Raw genomic sequence first — 18,214 nt, 5'->3', positions numbered from 1 at the left:
CTTCCGCTCTCTCTGAAAATCAATGGGAAAATATCCTCAGGTGAGGATTAACAAACAAATAAATAAAATACAGAATGTTTATAATAATCGCTAACATCACTTGAGCATGATGTGCCAGGAGCTCTGCTGAGTGGTTTTCCTGATTTATCTTTCAAAATAACTGTGTGCACTGGATACTCATATTATGCCTCCGGTGACCTCCTAGAAAGTTCCAGAATTGTCTGTCTAAAACCCTTGCTCTTGACCCGCCACTGTGCCACCTCTCCGCCTCCTATAGCCATCAGCTTGCCCAAACATGATGGCCGAGTGTAAACTCCAGGATCCAAGGCCAACGGGGCTGTGGTCCTGCCCTCCGCACTGCCTGCATCTAGCCTGTCCTCGATGCCAGCATCTCGGGGTGTCACCATCATGATGAGCCAGAATGTATTTGAACCTTGAAGCATTTGCTTTGGCAGAATAATACATATCACACTCCTGGGCCAGGAAGGGAAGGTAGCACTGAATTCGGTATCTTTTTGGTCGACAGTGATATGAAATTGGCCCAGGCATATAGCCAATAAGGCCAACGTGTAATACGAGCAAACAACAAACTATTAAAAGCCCAATTCAAAATCTGGAGTCAAAAAAGCTCATTGGTAAAAATTACTAGCTGTGGTTCTTGGGAAACTTACCTTAACCTCTTTCAGGTTTATGTCCTCCTCAATAAAAAAGAAAAATAGTAAAACTCGACCTCCCGAGGTGATCAAGGGTCACCTGAAATAAAGCATGTGAAAAGGCTTTGTACACTTCAAAACACAACACAAATGTTAGGTTTCGATTAGCACTCCCAGGCCAGGGTTCTTGCCCATTTATTTTAATAATAAAAAACTGCCCTGGCCAGATTGACTCCGTGGATAGAGCATTGGCCTGAGGACTGAAGGATCCTGGGTTCGATTGCACTCAAGGGCACACACCTTGGTTGCAGGTTGATCTGACGCCTGGCCCTGGTCAGGGCTCATGTGGGAGGCAACCAATCGATGTGTTTCTCTCACATCGATGTTTCTCTCTCTGTCTTTCCCTCTCTCTTCCACTCTCTCTTAAAATCAGTGGAAAAATATCCTCCAGTGACGATTAACAAAAAGAAAAAAAAAAAAAACAAGTCCTGACTTCTTTTTTTAGACTGAGGAGCATAACGTTTAACATCAGTTGATGCTCTACATCAGTGACCTAAACCAGCTTGGGGACCACAGAGACACTGAGGCTGAGCTCTGTGCTGAGCGATCGGGGTGACCCCCCTTCTGCTGTGTGGTAGCCTCTCTCCGAGTGGCAGCGAGAAGCCTGGCTATGACCTTCCCCGAGGAAGACACTGGCATGACCACCAACCAGGAGACTCCTGTGGGGACACCTGCCCTGGGGAGGGAGGGAGCCGGTGGAGCAGGGGAGTCTCACCACCAGATGGAGTCTCAGAGGCCTGGCTGCTCTCCCTTCCCTCAGCCCTTCCCCCATGTGTAAAGTGTCCGGCCTGGGGTCCTGGCCAATGGCGGGTCAGCATGCTCTGACATCCTTGCCAATGGGCGGGGCCTGTGGAGCTGTCCAGGCAGGACCTTCTCAGCTGCAGCTGGAACCCTTAGTCCTCACACCTGCATCTCCTGCCTGCAGGGTCTCTCCAGCCTCCTTCCCTCTGGGCTCCCCCAGCCCTGGTGTCCACCTCAGAGCAGATTGCTGGACCCTCCTTAGCCTCTGCCCCGTCCCTGGTGGGCGGGCGGGCGGGCGCAGCAGGACTGGTTTGGGGACTGCTGTTTACATCCGCTTCTCCCTGGGTCTGCTCTGCCTCGGCCTGTGGCGATGTCTGGCAGTGCCCATGGGGGCCTCTCCCGGGGCTGGAGGTGGGCTGCGGGACTTGGTTCATTAGCGGGGGGTGAGGAGAGTGGTCAGGCTTCCAAAGCTGCAGGGGGGTTTGTCACGAGGCCTGGCTTTCATTCCTGTCCCTGTCCCCCTCTCACCAGGTCTGCAGCCCAATCTCCTCCCCTTTCCACAGCAGCAAAGCTCCCTGCTCCTCCCACAGCCTGGACCCGGCCTGGCGTCCCAGGTAAACCCCACACTCCCTGGTGTCCTCTGGGAGTGCCTCTACTTGATGGAGCTCAGCCCATTGGTCTTCCTCCAGCCTGTTAGCTGGGCTCTTACCCCCCTGGGAAGAGGGTGTAGCAGAGGACTTGCCCTCTTGGTAGGCAGGCGAATGACAGCCACAGCCGGGGAGGGTGTGCCTCTGTCAGTGGTGGAGGCAGAATGAGGACCCAGTGACCAGCTCCTGGCCTAGCCCACTCCATGGTGCAGGCACCCCCACCCCCAGCCAGGCCCTAGAAGCAGTCACCTCAAAACCAGCGATCAGCTAGCTCCCCAGGACACGACGGTGATGGCAACCCAGCCTGGCACTCATACGCCCCAAGGGGGGACCAGAGTCCCTTGGACCTGACGCCCCAAGACCATAAAGCCAGTGACTCTTCGCTGCGCCTGGGCCGAAGGCAGCCTCATGTCGGGGGCACACTTGGCAAGAGTGACCGGCTGTGCTGTGGCTGCCGCTCCTCCCGTCTGCACAGCTGCCCGAGGTGGTTCTGCAGAAGTGGGCGTGCGGGAGGTTGCAGGGACCCCAATGCCCCTTCTCTACGCTGAGATTCCCAGGGATCACTAAGGGCCCTGGCTCAGCAGGGGCACCTGGGAGGACAGCGCCACCTAGTGGCTCATGGGAACGGGACACTAGAAGCATAAGCTCCCAAGAGCATACTGGACTGTGACAGCGACTGGCCTAGGGCGATGGCAGTAAGATGGAGGCGAGGGGTGAATGAGAGATGTTGGGGAAGTTGAATCAATTTAATTTGGCATCTAGTTGGATGTGAAGGGGGAAAGTGAAGGTCTTAGCAAAGAACTTGGTATTTGTCTGATGAAAGAACAAATAAACGAATGAAAAGGAAGTCTCAAGAAGACAGAGCTGTGTCCGATGGTCTGAGCTATATCAGAGGGATCAGATCCATAGCCGTCCTAAATGATTCCATCCCAAAAGGCCCTTCGCTGGGGAGAGTCCTCAACTTCCTTCAGGTCCTTTACGTCCTCATCATAATGACGCCTGTCGTCATGGTAACCCTGAGTGTCTTGGATGAGAAAAGGCACAAAGTTAGCCCCAGTCTAGAAGAGTAAACGGGGAAGAAGAGAGCAGAGGGTGGGCTTAGGCCACGTTGGCCACATGGGCAGAGGCCCTGCGTTGGCCCCTCGGCCTGGGTGTCCTTCCTTCCTTGGGGGATGATCGATGTCTTCAGGGTCCAATGGACGCCTGACCCCAAATGGGGACAACATGGATTCTAGGTTTAAGGATCCATTTTCCTATGAAAATAAACGAAAGAAACAAGTTCTCCTGACAACCACAAATGAGATCACAGTGCATTTAGAGAGCACTGGAATGCCTTTGATTTAAAAAAAAAAAAAAAAAAAAAAAAAAAGAGTAGTCCTAGCCAGTTTGGCTCAGTGGATAGAGGTCGGCCCATGGACTAAAGGGTTTGATTCTGATCAAGGGCTTGTACGTAGGTTGCAGGTATGATCCCCGGCCCAGGTCAGGGCACGTGTGGGAGGCAGCCAATTGACATCAATGTTTCTCTCACATCGATGTTTCTCTCACATCAATGTTTCACTCTGACTCTCCCTCTCCCTTCCACTCTCTCTAAAAATCAATGGAAAAATATCCTTGGGTGAGGATTAACAAAACAAAAAAACAAACAAAAACCCACAAACCAACACATTCCAATGAATGAAAATGGGTGGTTTAGAATGTGAAATGCCAGTCACAGGAGTCTGACATTGTGCAGAATTCTATGAAGGAAGCCGTCTCAGCTGCCCCGTGTTGAATACCTCAGCAACTTTGCTTTGTGGTGAAAACAGACAAAGCAAACAGCCTTGGCTTGTCCTGAGATTGCTCTTTGGAATCTGTACACAAGCCTGCTGGCTCCTTTTATGGTGGAAAACGCGCAGGAGGGCGACAACTTCCCCAAGTCGGTGAGTCACAGACTCGCCCAGAGGACTAGCGCAGGCCCACTTGCTGCTCGCCCCGCTGGCCTAGGTGACTGCTCGCCCTTCATATGAACATCCGTTTCCACTTCTTGCTGGTGAGACAATATAGGCATTCAGTGCAGCCAGGGATCAGCCATCTTCTAAGCTGGCCTATCAGTAAAAATGTCAGAACTGCCATTGGATATGCTGACTGTCTGTGCGTCTTCTAGGCAGTCGGGCGCCCTGGGCTGCCGGGACCCTCCTTAGACCCCCACCTGGAAGTGCCCCAGCATCTCCCAATGCCTAAGCATCCGCCTGGTGCTGTGGGGGCTGACGAGCCCAGCGACCTGGAGGAGCTGGAGAAGTTTGCCAAGACCTTCAAGCAGAGACGCATCAAGCTGGGCTTCACACAGGTTCGCTTCTGAGGGAGAGAGAGGAGGCTGGGCTCCCTGCGTCCTGAGGTTCGGCATGTTGGGGTCAGGCCCATCCTGCGCCTGTTGCACGAGCCCTTCGTGGTCCCGTGCTCCTGAGGACATTGCTGGTGGAGGGGAGAGAAATGAGAACCAGGCGAGGGCCAGGCCTATGGCACAGAGCCCGCAAAGTCCTAAGGAGAAATAAGACAACTCCCCATCTTAGGGGGGCACTTAGAAAGGAGCCGAGGTGACAGGTGGTGCTCGGGTGGTGGGGTGTGGACCTGGAGGAGAAGTGACCTGTCTCTCATCACCCCCTCCCCCTGCCCCCAGGGGGACGTGGGGCTGGCGATGGGGAAGCTGTACGGCAATGACTTCAGCCAGACCACCATCTCGCGGTTCGAGGCCCTCAATCTGAGCTTCAAGAACATGTGCAAGCTCAAGCCACTGCTGGAGAAGTGGCTGAGCGATGCCGGTAGGCCTCCCTCGGGGGCGCAGGGGGGACGGGCCCTGGGACAGCCTGTAGGGGCGGGGGGGGGCACTTGTCAGTGCTGGGCTTTAGGTGGTCCATACCCCACACCCCTTCCTCCTGCTCCTGAGTCTGGAGCCAGGTGAGAAAGGAGACACAGGCACGAGGAGAGGAGCATGCCCGCCTTATGGCTCACAGCTCCCGTGGCCATGGAAACGCACACCTGCTCCCGCCCTTCCTGGAGCCCCGCCTAGACCTCAGGACACCTCAGGACACCTCAGGACAGCTGGCCAGGGGGCTGGGTCTGCAGAGCAGGCACATTCGCCCAGACACTGGCCGGACCAGGGCTGGGTCAGGGGAGAGGGAGGCGGGCTCCCGAGTCGAGTCACTGGAGGAGGAGGCAGCAGTCCCCTCCTGTCGTTATCTGGCTGATCATGAGAAGGTTCTCAGAGGGCAGGGGAGGAGCCAGACAGGTCAGTGGGGAAAGCCTGACAGCTGGAGCAGAGTTTGCCGGGAGCTGCAGTGGGTGTGGAGGCGGAGGCGCCCGCGGGCACGGGCAGGAGGGGAGCCTTGGGCAGTGTTTGGAATCATGAGCGGAAGAGTTTGTTGTTGGGACAGAGCTTCTCAGCTATGCACCATCCACGTCTGGGGCAGAGACTCCTGTGCTGTGGGGCCGTCCTGGCAGCACCATCCTTGGTCTCTACCCACTAGACATCTCCAGATATTGCCAGGTGTCCCCGGGGGGTACCAAGTCACCCTTGATTGGGAACCACTGGTCTGGCTGAGAGGGACCGAGCCTCTGTTTGGTTGAAGTGAGGGTTAGTGGTTGCTATGGAAACTGGAAGGCAGGCAGCAGGATGCCACCCTCTTGGAAGTCCTTCCACTTGGAACATGGAAGGGGCAAAGACGCGCCCTCCACAGCTTTTACAGCAGCATCGAAGTGAGAGCTGTGGTCAAAGGGCCCTAGGGTCCTTGGGAAAGGACCTTAAAGATCATTTCTAGTGGGATTTCCATTGGACTCCTGCCTGTGAACCCAGCAGCCTTGGCCCCAGCACTAGTACTGAAGAGCAAAGGGCTCAGCACCGGTGTTCTGCCCCAGGCACTGCTGCTTCCAGCTCACAGCCACTCACCTTGTATTTGGGGTTCCCACTGAGGCTGCTTATAAAACGCAAACTCGGGAGACCTCCTCGCAGGAGCTCTGCCTGTGCCCACTCAGCCCACACATGCCTGAGATGTCGGGGTGTCCCTGGGCCATGACTGCAAACACTGCAGGCCCTGCTTGGGGAGCCGGAGGACCTCTGCCCAGAGCAACAAGGAGAGGCAGGGTTTTTGTCCGTCCAGTTCCTCTGGTTGCGGGGAGGGGCCTATCCAGAAAACGTCACTGCAGAACCTGCCCAGGAGAGTTGCTGGACCTCAAGTCCATTCAGCCGGGATGGCTGCCACTCCCTTCTCTTTGCTTCCTCCCCATTTCCGTCCCACAGAGTCCTCCCCGGCAGACCCCTCGGTGAGCACCCCCAGTGCATACCCCACCCTCACAGAGGTGTTCGGTAGGAAGAGGAAGAAACGCACCAGCATTGAGACCAACATCCGCCTGACCCTAGAGAAGAGATTTCAGGATGTGAGTGGCCCCTCGGGCTGGGAGCGGTGGGTGAGCAGCACATGTGGGTTAAAAGGCACATGTAAGCCCCTTGGCACCAACCCCTGGGCACCACACGCCTGTCCTGGGAAGAGGCTAGAAAGCACACACACACCCTCTGTAGACACCCAGGTGACAATCTGCCCATTCTCTCACATCCCAGGAACTTCTTCCCCCACTCACCCTTCTTGCCCTGATGCCTATTCGGGGCCCAACACCCCTTCCACTGGGAGATTTAAAGAATGGAATATTGCCCTGGCTGGTGTGGTTCAGTGGATAGAGCCTCAGACTGCAGACTGAAGGGTCCCGGGTTCGATTCCAGACAAGGGCACATGCCTGGGTTGTGGGCTCAGTCCCCAGGAGGGGGCATGCAGGAGGCAGCCCATCAATGATTCTCTCTCATCATTGATGTTTTTATCTCTCCTTCTCCCTTCCTCTCTGAAATCAATAAAACTATATTTAAAAAACAAAAAACAAAAAAAGAACAATGGGATACGGATTCTCACAAAAGAGTGTAGCTCTCTGTCCAGTTGAAGTGGAGGGAGCACAGCCAAGGCATTGTATAGAAATTCTTCACTTTCTGTGCATTGTTTTGTATTTTTCAAATTATAAATGTAATAAATGCTTATTGTACACAATTAGGAAAAGACAGGGATGAAGGGGGAAAAATTCATCGTCAAATGCCATCTGCATGTGTTTCCTTCTATTTCTCTTTTCCACACACATTTAAATACTTGCAATCATATTACATACATACAGTTTTTAAGGAGGAGCTAAAGCATAGTCTTGAACCTGTATGTTGAAGCTAATAATATCAACTCTGTGTCCCCCTGGGAGCTGGGGGAGAGAAGAGAGGAAAACAGGTTTGGTCAAAAGAACTTCTAATCAGGGTCCTTGGGTACCACTCCAGAGCCTGCATCTCCATCACACAGGCCCCTAAGGACGTGCTTTGGCCTCCATCAGCCGCGCAGACCCCAGGCCCAGGCCGGCCGCCCCTAAGCAGAGGCTGCAGTGCATCTGGTCAAGGAGCTGGAGGCTGCATCCTGCTGGCAGGATGGCAAGAGCTAGCTTTTCCTTCTGATTCGGTTTCTCAGAGCAACAGGAGGGCCTAAGGGAAGGTGTCGGAGGGAGGGAAGAGGGCAGAGGTCAAAGATGGGTGGGTGTTGGGAGCAGAACTAGAGTGTGATCTATATATATATTTTTAAAAAATATATATTTTTATTGATTCCAGAGAGGAAGGGAGAGAGAGAGAAACATCAATGATGAGAGAGAATCATGGATCGGCTGCCTCCTGCACGCCCCACACTGGGGATGGAGCCTGCAACCCAGGCATGTGCTCTGACCAGGAATCGAACTCCTGACCTCCTGGTTCATAGGTCGATGCTCAACCACTGAGCCACCCTAGCCGGGCAAGTGCGGTCTGTATTTCCACAGTCTTGATGGGTGCACAGGTTTAGCTTTATCCTTTCCTATGTGGGGACAGGACAGGAGGCAGGGCCACAAGAGAAACACCAGATTGTGAGGACAGAACACAGAGGAGAGCACCTGGGGCTCCTGTCTGCACGTGACTCACCAGGGACTCTTCTTTGCAGAGCTGCTCCTGAAGGAAGGAGCAAGGGAAGAAGCTGTGTCAGGCCCGTGTGCAGCACCTGACACACATTCTCTCATTTAATCCTCACCATAATCCTTTAGGGCAGGCATTGTTATTCTCGTTTCACAGATGGTAAGACTGAGGCTCAGAGAGGTTAAAAACATTTCTTAGGGACACACAGGAAGTGATGAGCGAGTATTCCATCCTAGGTCTGATTCTAAAGCTTTTGATCCATCTGTTGTTTTATCCTGTTTCCATGAAACATCTGTCCCCCACCCCCAATTCTTGACCCTACTCCCTTCTTCTCCTGACCACTCTCTCTCCCTTCGGTCTCTGTAGAACCCCAAACCGAGCTCAGAGGAGATCTCCATGATTGCAGAACAGTTGTCCATGGAGAAGGAGGTGGTGAGGGTCTGGTTCTGCAACCGACGCCAAAAGGAGAAGCGGATCAACTGTCCTGTGGCCACACCCATCAAATCACCCATCTACACTTCCCGTCTGGTGAGTGGTCAGGAATGAGCTGCCTGCTAAGCACTGAGGGGAACGATGCCTGGAGGGCAAAGAGTCTTCTCCATCCTGGGGAAGATGAGGGAGGGGTTGATGGGTACATGATGTAAATAAATCAGCAAATAGATGCTGTACATTAAGTAATTAATATCAAGAAGGAGAACAAAGAGTAAGGAGAGAGAAAGTGATCGTGAGGAGATGTTTTTAATAGAGAGGTCGGACTCTCTGATGAGGTGACATCTGAGCAGAGATCTAACTGTGGAAAGAGAAATAGCTCAAGGAAAGAGTATTCCAAGGGAAGAAGGGCCAGTGAATGAGACTGTCTGGCATGTCAGAGGAACAGCGAGAATGCCAGTGCAGCTGGGCAGAGCAAGGAAGGAGGCCAGAAGTAGGAGCTGACATGAGAGAAATGTCAGGAAGCAGGCACCCAGAGGCCATTGGAAGGACCCGGCTTGTGTGGAAGAAGCCACTGGAGAACTCTGAGCAGAGAAGCCAGAGACACGAGTGGCTGTGAGAACCATGTGAAGGGAGCAGGGAGCCAGGAGAATTTCGTGATCAGGCTAAGAGTCCTGGAGACTTGGGCTGGGGTGGTAGCCAAGGTGGTGAGGCGGAGCGATTGGATCTGAATCGACTTCAGCTGCAGAGCCAGCAAGATGTGCTCACCGCTCAGACGTGGCCTGAGAAACGAGGTAAAGGAGACTTCCAGGGTTCTGGCCTGAGCAGCTGGTTGGAAGATGCTGCCACTTTTTTGAGATGATGAAGACTCAGGAGGAACAGGTGTGAGAGGGGAAACTAAGAATCTAGAGTTGGTCACAGTAAGCTGGACGTGACTCCTAGACACCCAAGAGGAAGTGTCAGGTAGACAGTTCTATCTGTAATCCTGACAGACGGGGAGCCGTCAGGGCTGGGAATAACACGGAGGGCAGGCAGGTGTGGCAGTTTGGAGAGGAGACAACATCTTCTCTCTCCAGGGAAGATGATGCCTAGAGGGTGGGGTGAGAAGGTTCTTACCCATCCTTGGGGATGGGGATGGGTGAAGGTTAAGGTTGTTGGGGATAATGGGGATGCCCTTGAGTCTTTAGCACTCCAGGATGAACAACATTCAGTCTTGTCCAGGGTGGGGCATAGCTATTTCATAAAACTGTGCCATTGTTCATTCCTTCACCAAACCTGATTGACTCTCTACTGCTGTCTACACAAAAAAATCGTCTGTGACCCTCTCCCAGAGGACCTCATTGCCTCACAGGGGAAACAGTCAAATAAACACATGATACACCACATGATGATTTCTCTAGGAGAACTTAGTAGTCACAGCTAATTAAGCCTTGGGAAGTGGTGGTTAGGGAAGGCTTCCCCGAGGAGATAATTCATGCCTGGGCTAAGTCTAAAAGGCAAAAAGGAGTGAAGAGGCAAAAAAGATGGGGGAAGTATGAGAACATGGTATAGAACAGGGAGAACACGTGGCACATTCATGGAACTGCAAGTGGTTCCATGGGGAGGAATGTAGAAAGATGAGGCCGGATAGGTCACAAAGGACAGGCTAAGGGACACTGTGCAATGCTAAGACACTTAAAGGCTTAGAGAAGCCATGGAGGGTTTGTAAGCAGGACACTGCATGACCATATCTGCTTTTTAGACTAATGATCATCCTCATGTCAGTGCAAAAGGTGGTTTGAGAGGCTGGGAGTTATCTAGTAGAGAAATGAAGGCTGAAGCAAAACCAAGTGGTACGAATGAGGGGGATGGAAAGATCCAGGAGATAATTAGAAGGTAGAATCATTAGGCAATGGCTAATAAACGGAGAGTTGGGTGGGGCCGTGGAGAGTAGTGAAGGAAAGAGACTGCCCTGGGATGGTATCAGCATTGGGGCTGGGCTGGTTGGGTAGATGGTGATGCCATTGATGAACAATCAAACACGGGGGAGGAGCCAGCTTGGGGATGGAAAGAGTGGCTGTTCCATTCTTTTCATTATTATGATGCTCAGGGAGGCCTGTGGGTCAGAAGGTCAGGGGAGAAAGCTGGAATAGAGATGCGGGTCAGGCAGCCATAAGCACACACCTGGTGGCTGAGATCCTGGGAGGAAAGGAGCTCACCTGTGGGGTCTGTACAGAAGAAACAAAGAGGAAAGTCCAGTCTCAACCCTGTAGAACACCAGCACTTGAGGGACTGGCGAAAGGGGAGCGTCAAGGGAAGAAAGGGAACAGGAGATGCGGAAAAGGCAAGAAATTGAAGGAGATGGATGGAAGGGGTAAGTGAAGTGGGTGTGAGGAGCTCTAGGGGGCGCCACGGGAACACTGACAAAAGCAAGCAAATCAGGTCTGCGAGGACCTATGCCCTCTATTGGAAGAGCTGAACAGGAGTTAGCAGGAAGAACATCATGGTGGGCAGGAGGGGGGTCTGTGAGGAGCATGGAATTCCAAACAACATAATATCTTTGGGGAAACACACGCATTTCAGTCTGGTTGGAGCAAAGGGTTTGGGACTAAGACAGAGAGATTGACGAGGGCCAGATCATGATGAGCCTTAATACCAAAATACTCTAAAAACTATGAGAGTCCATTAAAATTTTAAGTTGGAAGCCACGTGACATTCAGTCATCATTCCTTTCTTACATGTTTCCATATGCTTGGCCCTGGGGTACAAGGTGTGCAGGACCCCTGCGGCCTGCTCACAGCCAGCAGGTAAAGCGGACATGAAGGCCGGTGTGCTGAGCCTGCAGAGAAGATGTGGGGCATTGGAGGGACCTAACCTGGCCCAGGAGTCGGAGCTCCTCTGAGGAAGTCTGTTCACACTGACAGCAGGGAGTGATGGGAACATTCGTGGGGAAAGGTGTGAGCTGGGAGGACAGGGAGGAGAGGGCACAGGCAGAAGAAAGTGTGCGCAGCGGCCCTGAGACTGGGCTGTGGAGAGAGGAAACCCCCTTGAGGGGGTTGGACGCAGGAATGAGCGAGAATGTGAACGAGGAAGCTGGCCGCGGCTGTAGGGTGTCGTCAGCCTTGTTAAGAAACCTGGGCCATGTCACAGCAACACTGGACTCGTTGCAGACGGTGTTTGTTTAGAGCAGACGGGAGACAGGTGCTCACTTTGGTTCCATCACAGCCAAGGGCACCGGCACGGAGAAGAGCGGTGGCGGCACAGAGGAGCTGTGGAGGAGTGAGACTCTCTCTCTCTCTCTCCCTCTCTCTCTCTCTTTAAAATATTTTTATTGATTTCAGAGAGGGACAGAGAGGGAGAGAGACAGAAACATCCATGATGAGAGAGAATCATTGATCGGCTGCCTCCTGCACGCCTCCTACGGGGGATGGAGCCTGCAACCCAGGCATGTGCCCTAACCAGGAATCGAACCCTGACCTCCTGGTTCCTAGGTTGACGCCCAGGCTCTGAGTCATGCTGGCCGGGCAGAGCCTGACTTATTCTCAACCTTCATCCAGCACATTGCTGCCGAGCACCTACACGCACCGCTCAGACTCTGAGGACACCCACAGGATCACCCTGCCCTCGTGGGCGACAGCCTAGTCGGGCGGGGTGGAGGGGGATGGAATAAGCATTTGCGTTAGGGCTTGTGGGCTCTGAGGAAAGCAGAGAGAGTGTGTCTGGCTGTCTTCCTTGGCCCACGGGGACAGTGTCTTTGGGACCAGGGCACAGTTCCTTCCGCCTCTGAGAGGAAATGCTCTCCACGACATCCAGTTCAGAAAGAAAAGGCAAAGTGGTGCAGACCAGCGTGGGCAGAATGCTGCCATTTGCAGTTGCAAAAAAGAAGGATCTCACCCTCTGAGGCCGCATGAAGGGGCCTGGAGAGGATGATGCTGAGTGAAATAAGCCAGTTAGAGAAAGACAAGGGTCACATGATCTCACTCACATGTGGAATCTAGTGAAAAAAATAGGTCCAGAGGCAGGGGTGCATGGAACAGACTCACAGACCTCAGAGGGCCTGGAGGAGGGGAGCGGTGGTCAGAGATTAACCTAAGGACTTACATGCATATTTGCATGGTCCATGTACACAGACAATAGTTCAGTGAAGGTCGGGGGCGGGAGGGGGGAGAGGTGGAAAGGGGCCATAGGGGACATCTATAATACTCTCAACAATAAAGATTTTAAATTTTTAACATTAAAAAGGGGAAACCATATGTATGTCTGCTTGCACATGCATAAGCTGTCTCCAGAAGGAAACTTCTTAGAAGCTGCTCACAGTGACTGAATACATTATTTATTTAAAAACAATGAGATTATTGGGCTTGGCAGCAGGGAGGGGAGAAGAGAGATTCCTGATAACACATCTTGCCTGGCTGACCCGTGCCTGCGCCCACCCCTGGGGACCCTCGGACTGAGGAGGCTTGCTGTGCAAAGGCAGCAAATGCAAGGAGCAGAACCAGCACGGGCCCATTAGGGAGAGAGCATGCGCTGCCTCCTGCTGGAATGGGTGTTACCAAGCAGGATAGGGGGGTGGTTTCAAATGCAGCTCCCTGAGCAGAACTTTCTTTCAAATTTTTAAAAAGCATCATCAGAGCTCTCCTGTCAGCGTGAGGAGAATAGAGGGAGGAGGGTATGAAGACCTCCATTCACTGAAGAGGAAAACAGCTTCTAGAGCAGTGGTTCTCAACCTTTCTAATGCCGCGACCCTTTAATACAGTTCCTCATGTTGTGGTGACCCCAACCATAAAATTATTTTCGTTGCTACTTCATAACTGTAATTTTGCTACTGTTATGAATCGTAATGTAAATATCTGTGTTTTTCGATGGTCTTAGGCGACCCACAGGTTGAGAACCGCTAGCAGGGTCGCCTAAGACCATCGAAAAACACAGATATTTACATTACGATTCATAACAGTAGCAAAATTACAGTTATGAAGTAGCAACGAAAATAATTTTATGGTTGGGGTCACCACAACATGAGGAACTGTATTAAAGGGTCACGGCATTAGAAAGGTTGAGAACCACTGGCATAGAGCGATGGTTCCCAGCCTTCTTTTGGCCACACCTCACCTGAGCATCTCCAAAACCTGATGCCCCCGTGACAAAGAATTCTTATTCTTCAAAAAGTGAACTATTCATGTAGAGGAAGCCTAAAAGGCCATGAACTTGTTCTAAACAAGCTTCCAAAGAACATGGCATCCATGAAAGAGAAAAATAAAAGAACAAAAGGACAGGTGAAGTACTGAGGAAGAAATCACTAAGAAATGGTTTTAAAAAGTAATAATAATATGAAGTGATAGGAAAAAAATAGCAAATAAAGTTTCAAAAGATAGAGAACTGAAATGCATAAATGTCAGAATATATATTTATATACTGTATATGAGGCCCCTAGAACCATAAGAAATGAAAAAATTCACTGTTAATAACTCATTTTCGAATTACCCCCCTTAAAAGTCACATTGCCCCCCTGTGGGCGTGTGCCTCACACTGGGACCCACTGGGCTAGAGATGTGCGGCTGGCAGCCCCGCAGGAAGGAAGGGACTGGCGTGTAACTAGTCTCACTCTCTGCCAGGTGCTGCGTTGGGCGTTTTATGGACACGATCTAAACGTTAATGACAAGAAACTGTGAGGGGAGGGTTGCTGCTGCTTCACCAAATCCCAGTGGGTTAGGCAACTGGCCAAAGCCACACAGACTGTCCATTGTGGAGACAGGTCACCTTCTGATCTGCTGGGCTCCAAAGTCCATTCGGCCGATTCCGTCCTGTTTCGGGTGCTAGGAAGGCAGTGCTGGGGGAGGGTCCTGAGCTGTGTGGGAGGTTAGACTACATTATCTTCCATCCCTGCCAAAGCCCCACGTTGGTGATGCTGTGAGGGCTCCAGGGCAAAATTAAAAGCTTCAGAGACCAAAGTCCAGCTCCCCCGGTGGCCACACTGCGCAGCCTGGGGCAGGTGGTTAGGGCCCCCTGAGCAGAAGCAGGAAGCAGTGGTCGGTTGGGGAGTGCTCCTCCCATTGCTGAGCTTCCAGCACAGCTGGGACCTGGCTTGCCCAGGGCCACACAGCAAGTGGGCAGGGCCTGAGAAATGGGACAGGATGTGGGTTTGGACTGGGAAATGGGCAAGAAAGCAAAGACCTGGCCTCGGGAACCTGGCCCCAGCACGCTGGGGGCACATCGGGGTGGCGCAGGGAGGGACACGGACATTGACACGCTTGTGTTGCCTTTCAGGTCTCTCCCTCTGGGTCTCTGGGCCCCCTCTCCATCCCTCCTGTCCATAGCACGATGCCTGGAACAGGTGAGCTCTGAAATGAAGCTTCTGAATGACGCCAGAATTCCTCTAACAACACCATGTTAGCACTGAAAGGCACCGACCTGAGTCAGAACTCCCTAAGTCAGTTGTCGGCAAACTCATTAGTCAACAGATCCAAATATCAACAGTACAACGATTGAAATTTCTTTTGAGAGCCAAATTTTTTAAACTTAAACTTCTTCTAACGCCACTTCTTCAAAATAGACTCGGCCAGGCCATGGTATTTTGTGGAAGAGCCACACTCAAGGGGCCAAAGAGCTGCATGTGGCTCGTGAGCCGCAGTTTGCCGACCACTGCCCTAAGTGGAGCTCCTGCCAAGATGGCATGGCTGGGTGGATGCGCGGGGCAGGGAGAGGGCGAGAGCCCTTTGGGGTACCCGCAGGACCAGCCACATGACCCCCTGTGTTTGCCTCTCCTCATCCTCAGTGACCCCGTCCTGTTCCCCTGGGAGCAGCAGCAGGCCCTCCTCGCCCAGCGTAGGCCTCCCCTCTTCTCAACACAATGCCAAGGCAGCAGCCAACTCCTCCTCCAGCCTCGGCGCTTCAGGGTGAGATCCGGGAGAGGCGAGCATCCGGCTGGGCCAGGGGCCTGTGGGGGCTCGGTCAGAGCCTTGGGAAAGAACGTGATCAGGGGTCGGACAAGGGGATGGGATGGCGGGAGTGGCCGAAGCGCAGAGCCCAACTGGGCCTGGCCCCAGGGAGCTGGGTCCAAAGAGGGGCTCAGTTGCTGAGCATTCTGGGCAGAAGCCCCCCTCCTTCTGCCCTGGGAAGGGGGACCGTCCCAAACCTCCTGTCGGAAGGCCAGGCCCTCCCTTGGCATAGGGGTTCCCACTTCCTGCCAGTAGCCCCAGTTTCGCACGCAGCTGACACAGCAAGAGAGGGAAGTGAGGGTGCACGCGGGGAAGTAGCCTCTTGGGTCCAAGACTCTCCTCTGAAGAGTGTTCTTGGAGCTGGTGAGGGGGCTGACCTGGGACCGGGGGAGACGGGAGGGAGGTGAGAGGGCAGAGGCCTGGCTCTGAGAAGAGATGAAGCCCAGGCTCAAGCCCAGCAGGGCAGCCGGGCGGCCAGCTCTCACTGGGCTGTCATCGCGCAGCCGCCACCAAAAACAGAGAGGAAACCACCATGTCCACCTAGAAAGGTTTAAGGTATAATTCCCACGCCATGAAACTTGTCATAGTAAGGCGTGCGGCCTGGTGGGTCCAGTGCATTCACTGGGCCCTGCGCTCGCTGGCACCGGCTCCAGGACACCGGCCTCCCCAAGAAACCGGCCGCCATCTCACCTTCCCGCCGGCTGCAGCTTGCACGGGGCTTGTTCTCTCCCCTCCAGACCCTGGTATCGATGGAATCATCCCACCTACCTCCACTGAGCCCACAGATGCTCCCCAAACGAGCGGAAGGGCACCCACCACCATGAGCCTGAGCTCGCCTTCTTCAGACCCGGCCTCGGAGGCTTATACTGTGGGGGGACCATGCGTGGCCCTCGTGTCCTGGAAGCAGGGCCCGTCCCGGAGCTGGCCTTCCTACCGGCCGCCGCTAGTTCCATTTCAGGCGTCGGCGCTGCCCAGGCCTTTCTGAGAAAGGACATCTGCCGTTGCTCTCCGCCTCTTCCTGGGGACAGCCATGCTGGGTGCCAGCCAGCAGGGTTCCAGCTCCGAGCTCCTTCTGAAACCCGGGAAGAGCGTGAATCCACCGCCTCCGGCAAAGCCTCGCTGTTTCCTCTGCTCAGCAACCTTTTCTGACTGAATCTTCTTTCACCCAGTGCTCTCCGTGGCCCTGTCCCCTTTCATAGAACCAAACCCACTCATGCTTTTGTTCTCAAAGTTCCCTCCTCTTTAGAGAAGGCCAAGTCCCTCTGTCCAGGCATTTCTCTGCCCACGAGGCTCCCTGCCAGCTACACCTGTCAACGAGCCAGGAGCTTGTCCCTCTCCCCTGCCCTCAGCTCAGCCGCCCGCCTGTCTCTGGCTGCAGGAGGAGGAACAACGATGCTGTCAAATGCCTGTAGAGAGCCCTTTCCTGTTGTTTTCATTATGTTCTTCTCTCCTTACTGTGGAATTTTCCAGCAAAATGTTTAACTCAGGTGTGAATTTCAAACATGTCTCTGTAATATTTTATCATCTTTTAAAAAAAAGGAAGAAAAAGAAAAGAAAAAACACCAGCGTGTGAAATACTGTGCTAAGTCCCACAAGAGTTCCCATGCGGGCTGGGGATTCTTGTTAGCGTCATGGAACCATCCCTGCCATCTCCTCTGTGGGCCAGGGTGCAGAGAGGTCACGTGAAGCCATCCTAGGAATAGAAACTTAAATAAAACCTGCATATCCAAGGGAATGGGGGGATTCAGAAGCTCACTGTCCCTAGGTGAACTTGTGTAGTGAGGACCTGCACGGTTCCACGGCTGACAACACGAGGCTTAGAGGATTGCCCCGTGTCTTTTGTTGTGGGGGGTGTGAGTGCATGTGATGAAGTGGGATGGGGAAAATGTCTCAAATTAACACATTAAGCCGATTACTCCCCAAACTAATGCTACAGATGACACACATTCACGAAGGGCTCTAAAGACTTGAGAGTTCTTACTCTTTTTGACGGAACTGCCTGGAAGGCAGAGAAGGCGAGAGATTGGTTTTCTCACTGTGTAAAGGGAACAGTGCTAAACACTTACCGTCCAGCCCTTTGAAGACTTAGCTGAGACTAACAGTTCATACCTCAGACATCCCGAAGGCCAATCGTTCATAATTCAGCATGGAAAGCATTAGATAGTTGAAGCAAATAATAATTTACTAACCCTAGGTATTTGGCTTTGCAATGGGCTATGACTTTGGTGAGGGGCGTGAGAGGCATGGAAACTGTCCTCTGGTTTTTCTTAGGTTATAAATACTTAAATAGTCACCATTCCTGAGGTAGACACTGACTGTGCGACAGGGAGGGGGAACTAAAATTAGGGTTAGACATTTGTTGCAAATAATAATATCCAAGTGGAAAATCTATACATAAATGATTAAGAGTTAACTATTCTTTTTTTTAAGGATATATTTTTATTGATTTCAGAGAGGAAGGGAGAGGGAAAGAGAGTTAGAAACATCAGTGATGAGAATCATTGATCGGCTGCCTCCTGCATGCCCCACACTGAGGATCCAGCCCACAACCCGGGCATGTGCCCTTGGTTGGAATTGACTCAGGACCCTTCAGTCCGCAGGCTGACACTCTATCCACTGAACAAAACCAGCCAGGGCAGAGTTAACTGCTCTTGGTGTTTAAATGGGGTTTATAATAAGAAGTAGAAGAGGTCTATTGGTAGTAGTTAGTTTCTCAGGAAAAGTACTAGTTGAAAGGCGCGTGGTAGGTTACAAAAGGCAGCGAGAGGAGCCTCTGCA

General features: G+C 52.7%; 1 protein-coding gene across 1 annotated transcript in view; it reads left to right on the top strand.

Annotated features, from left to right (window-relative positions):
* POU2F3 (POU class 2 homeobox 3) overlaps positions 1-16,213 on the top strand; it is a gene marked incomplete at both ends in the record, with an annotated part of 84,424 nt that extends 68,211 nt beyond the window's left edge. Inside the window, 8 exons of the mRNA XM_080687472.1 lie at positions 1,986-2,068; positions 4,245-4,427; positions 4,758-4,899; positions 6,375-6,511; positions 8,460-8,621; positions 14,766-14,832; positions 15,274-15,394; positions 16,174-16,213. Coding sequence (XP_080543598.1) covers positions 1,986-2,068; positions 4,245-4,427; positions 4,758-4,899; positions 6,375-6,511; positions 8,460-8,621; positions 14,766-14,832; positions 15,274-15,394; positions 16,174-16,213 — 935 coding nt within the window. The remainder of the gene's footprint in view (positions 1-1,985; positions 2,069-4,244; positions 4,428-4,757; positions 4,900-6,374; positions 6,512-8,459; positions 8,622-14,765; positions 14,833-15,273; positions 15,395-16,173) is intronic.
* Between the last annotated feature and the right edge of the window lie 2,001 nt (positions 16,214-18,214).

The sequence above is a fragment of the Plecotus auritus genome (genome assembly GCF_963455305.1).
Source record: "Plecotus auritus genome assembly, chromosome: 9".
In the NCBI taxonomy this organism is placed as follows: domain Eukaryota; kingdom Metazoa; phylum Chordata; class Mammalia; order Chiroptera; family Vespertilionidae; genus Plecotus; species Plecotus auritus.
The sequence above is the reverse complement of the archived record's forward strand: the minus strand, read 5'-3'. Positions and strand labels throughout refer to the sequence as shown.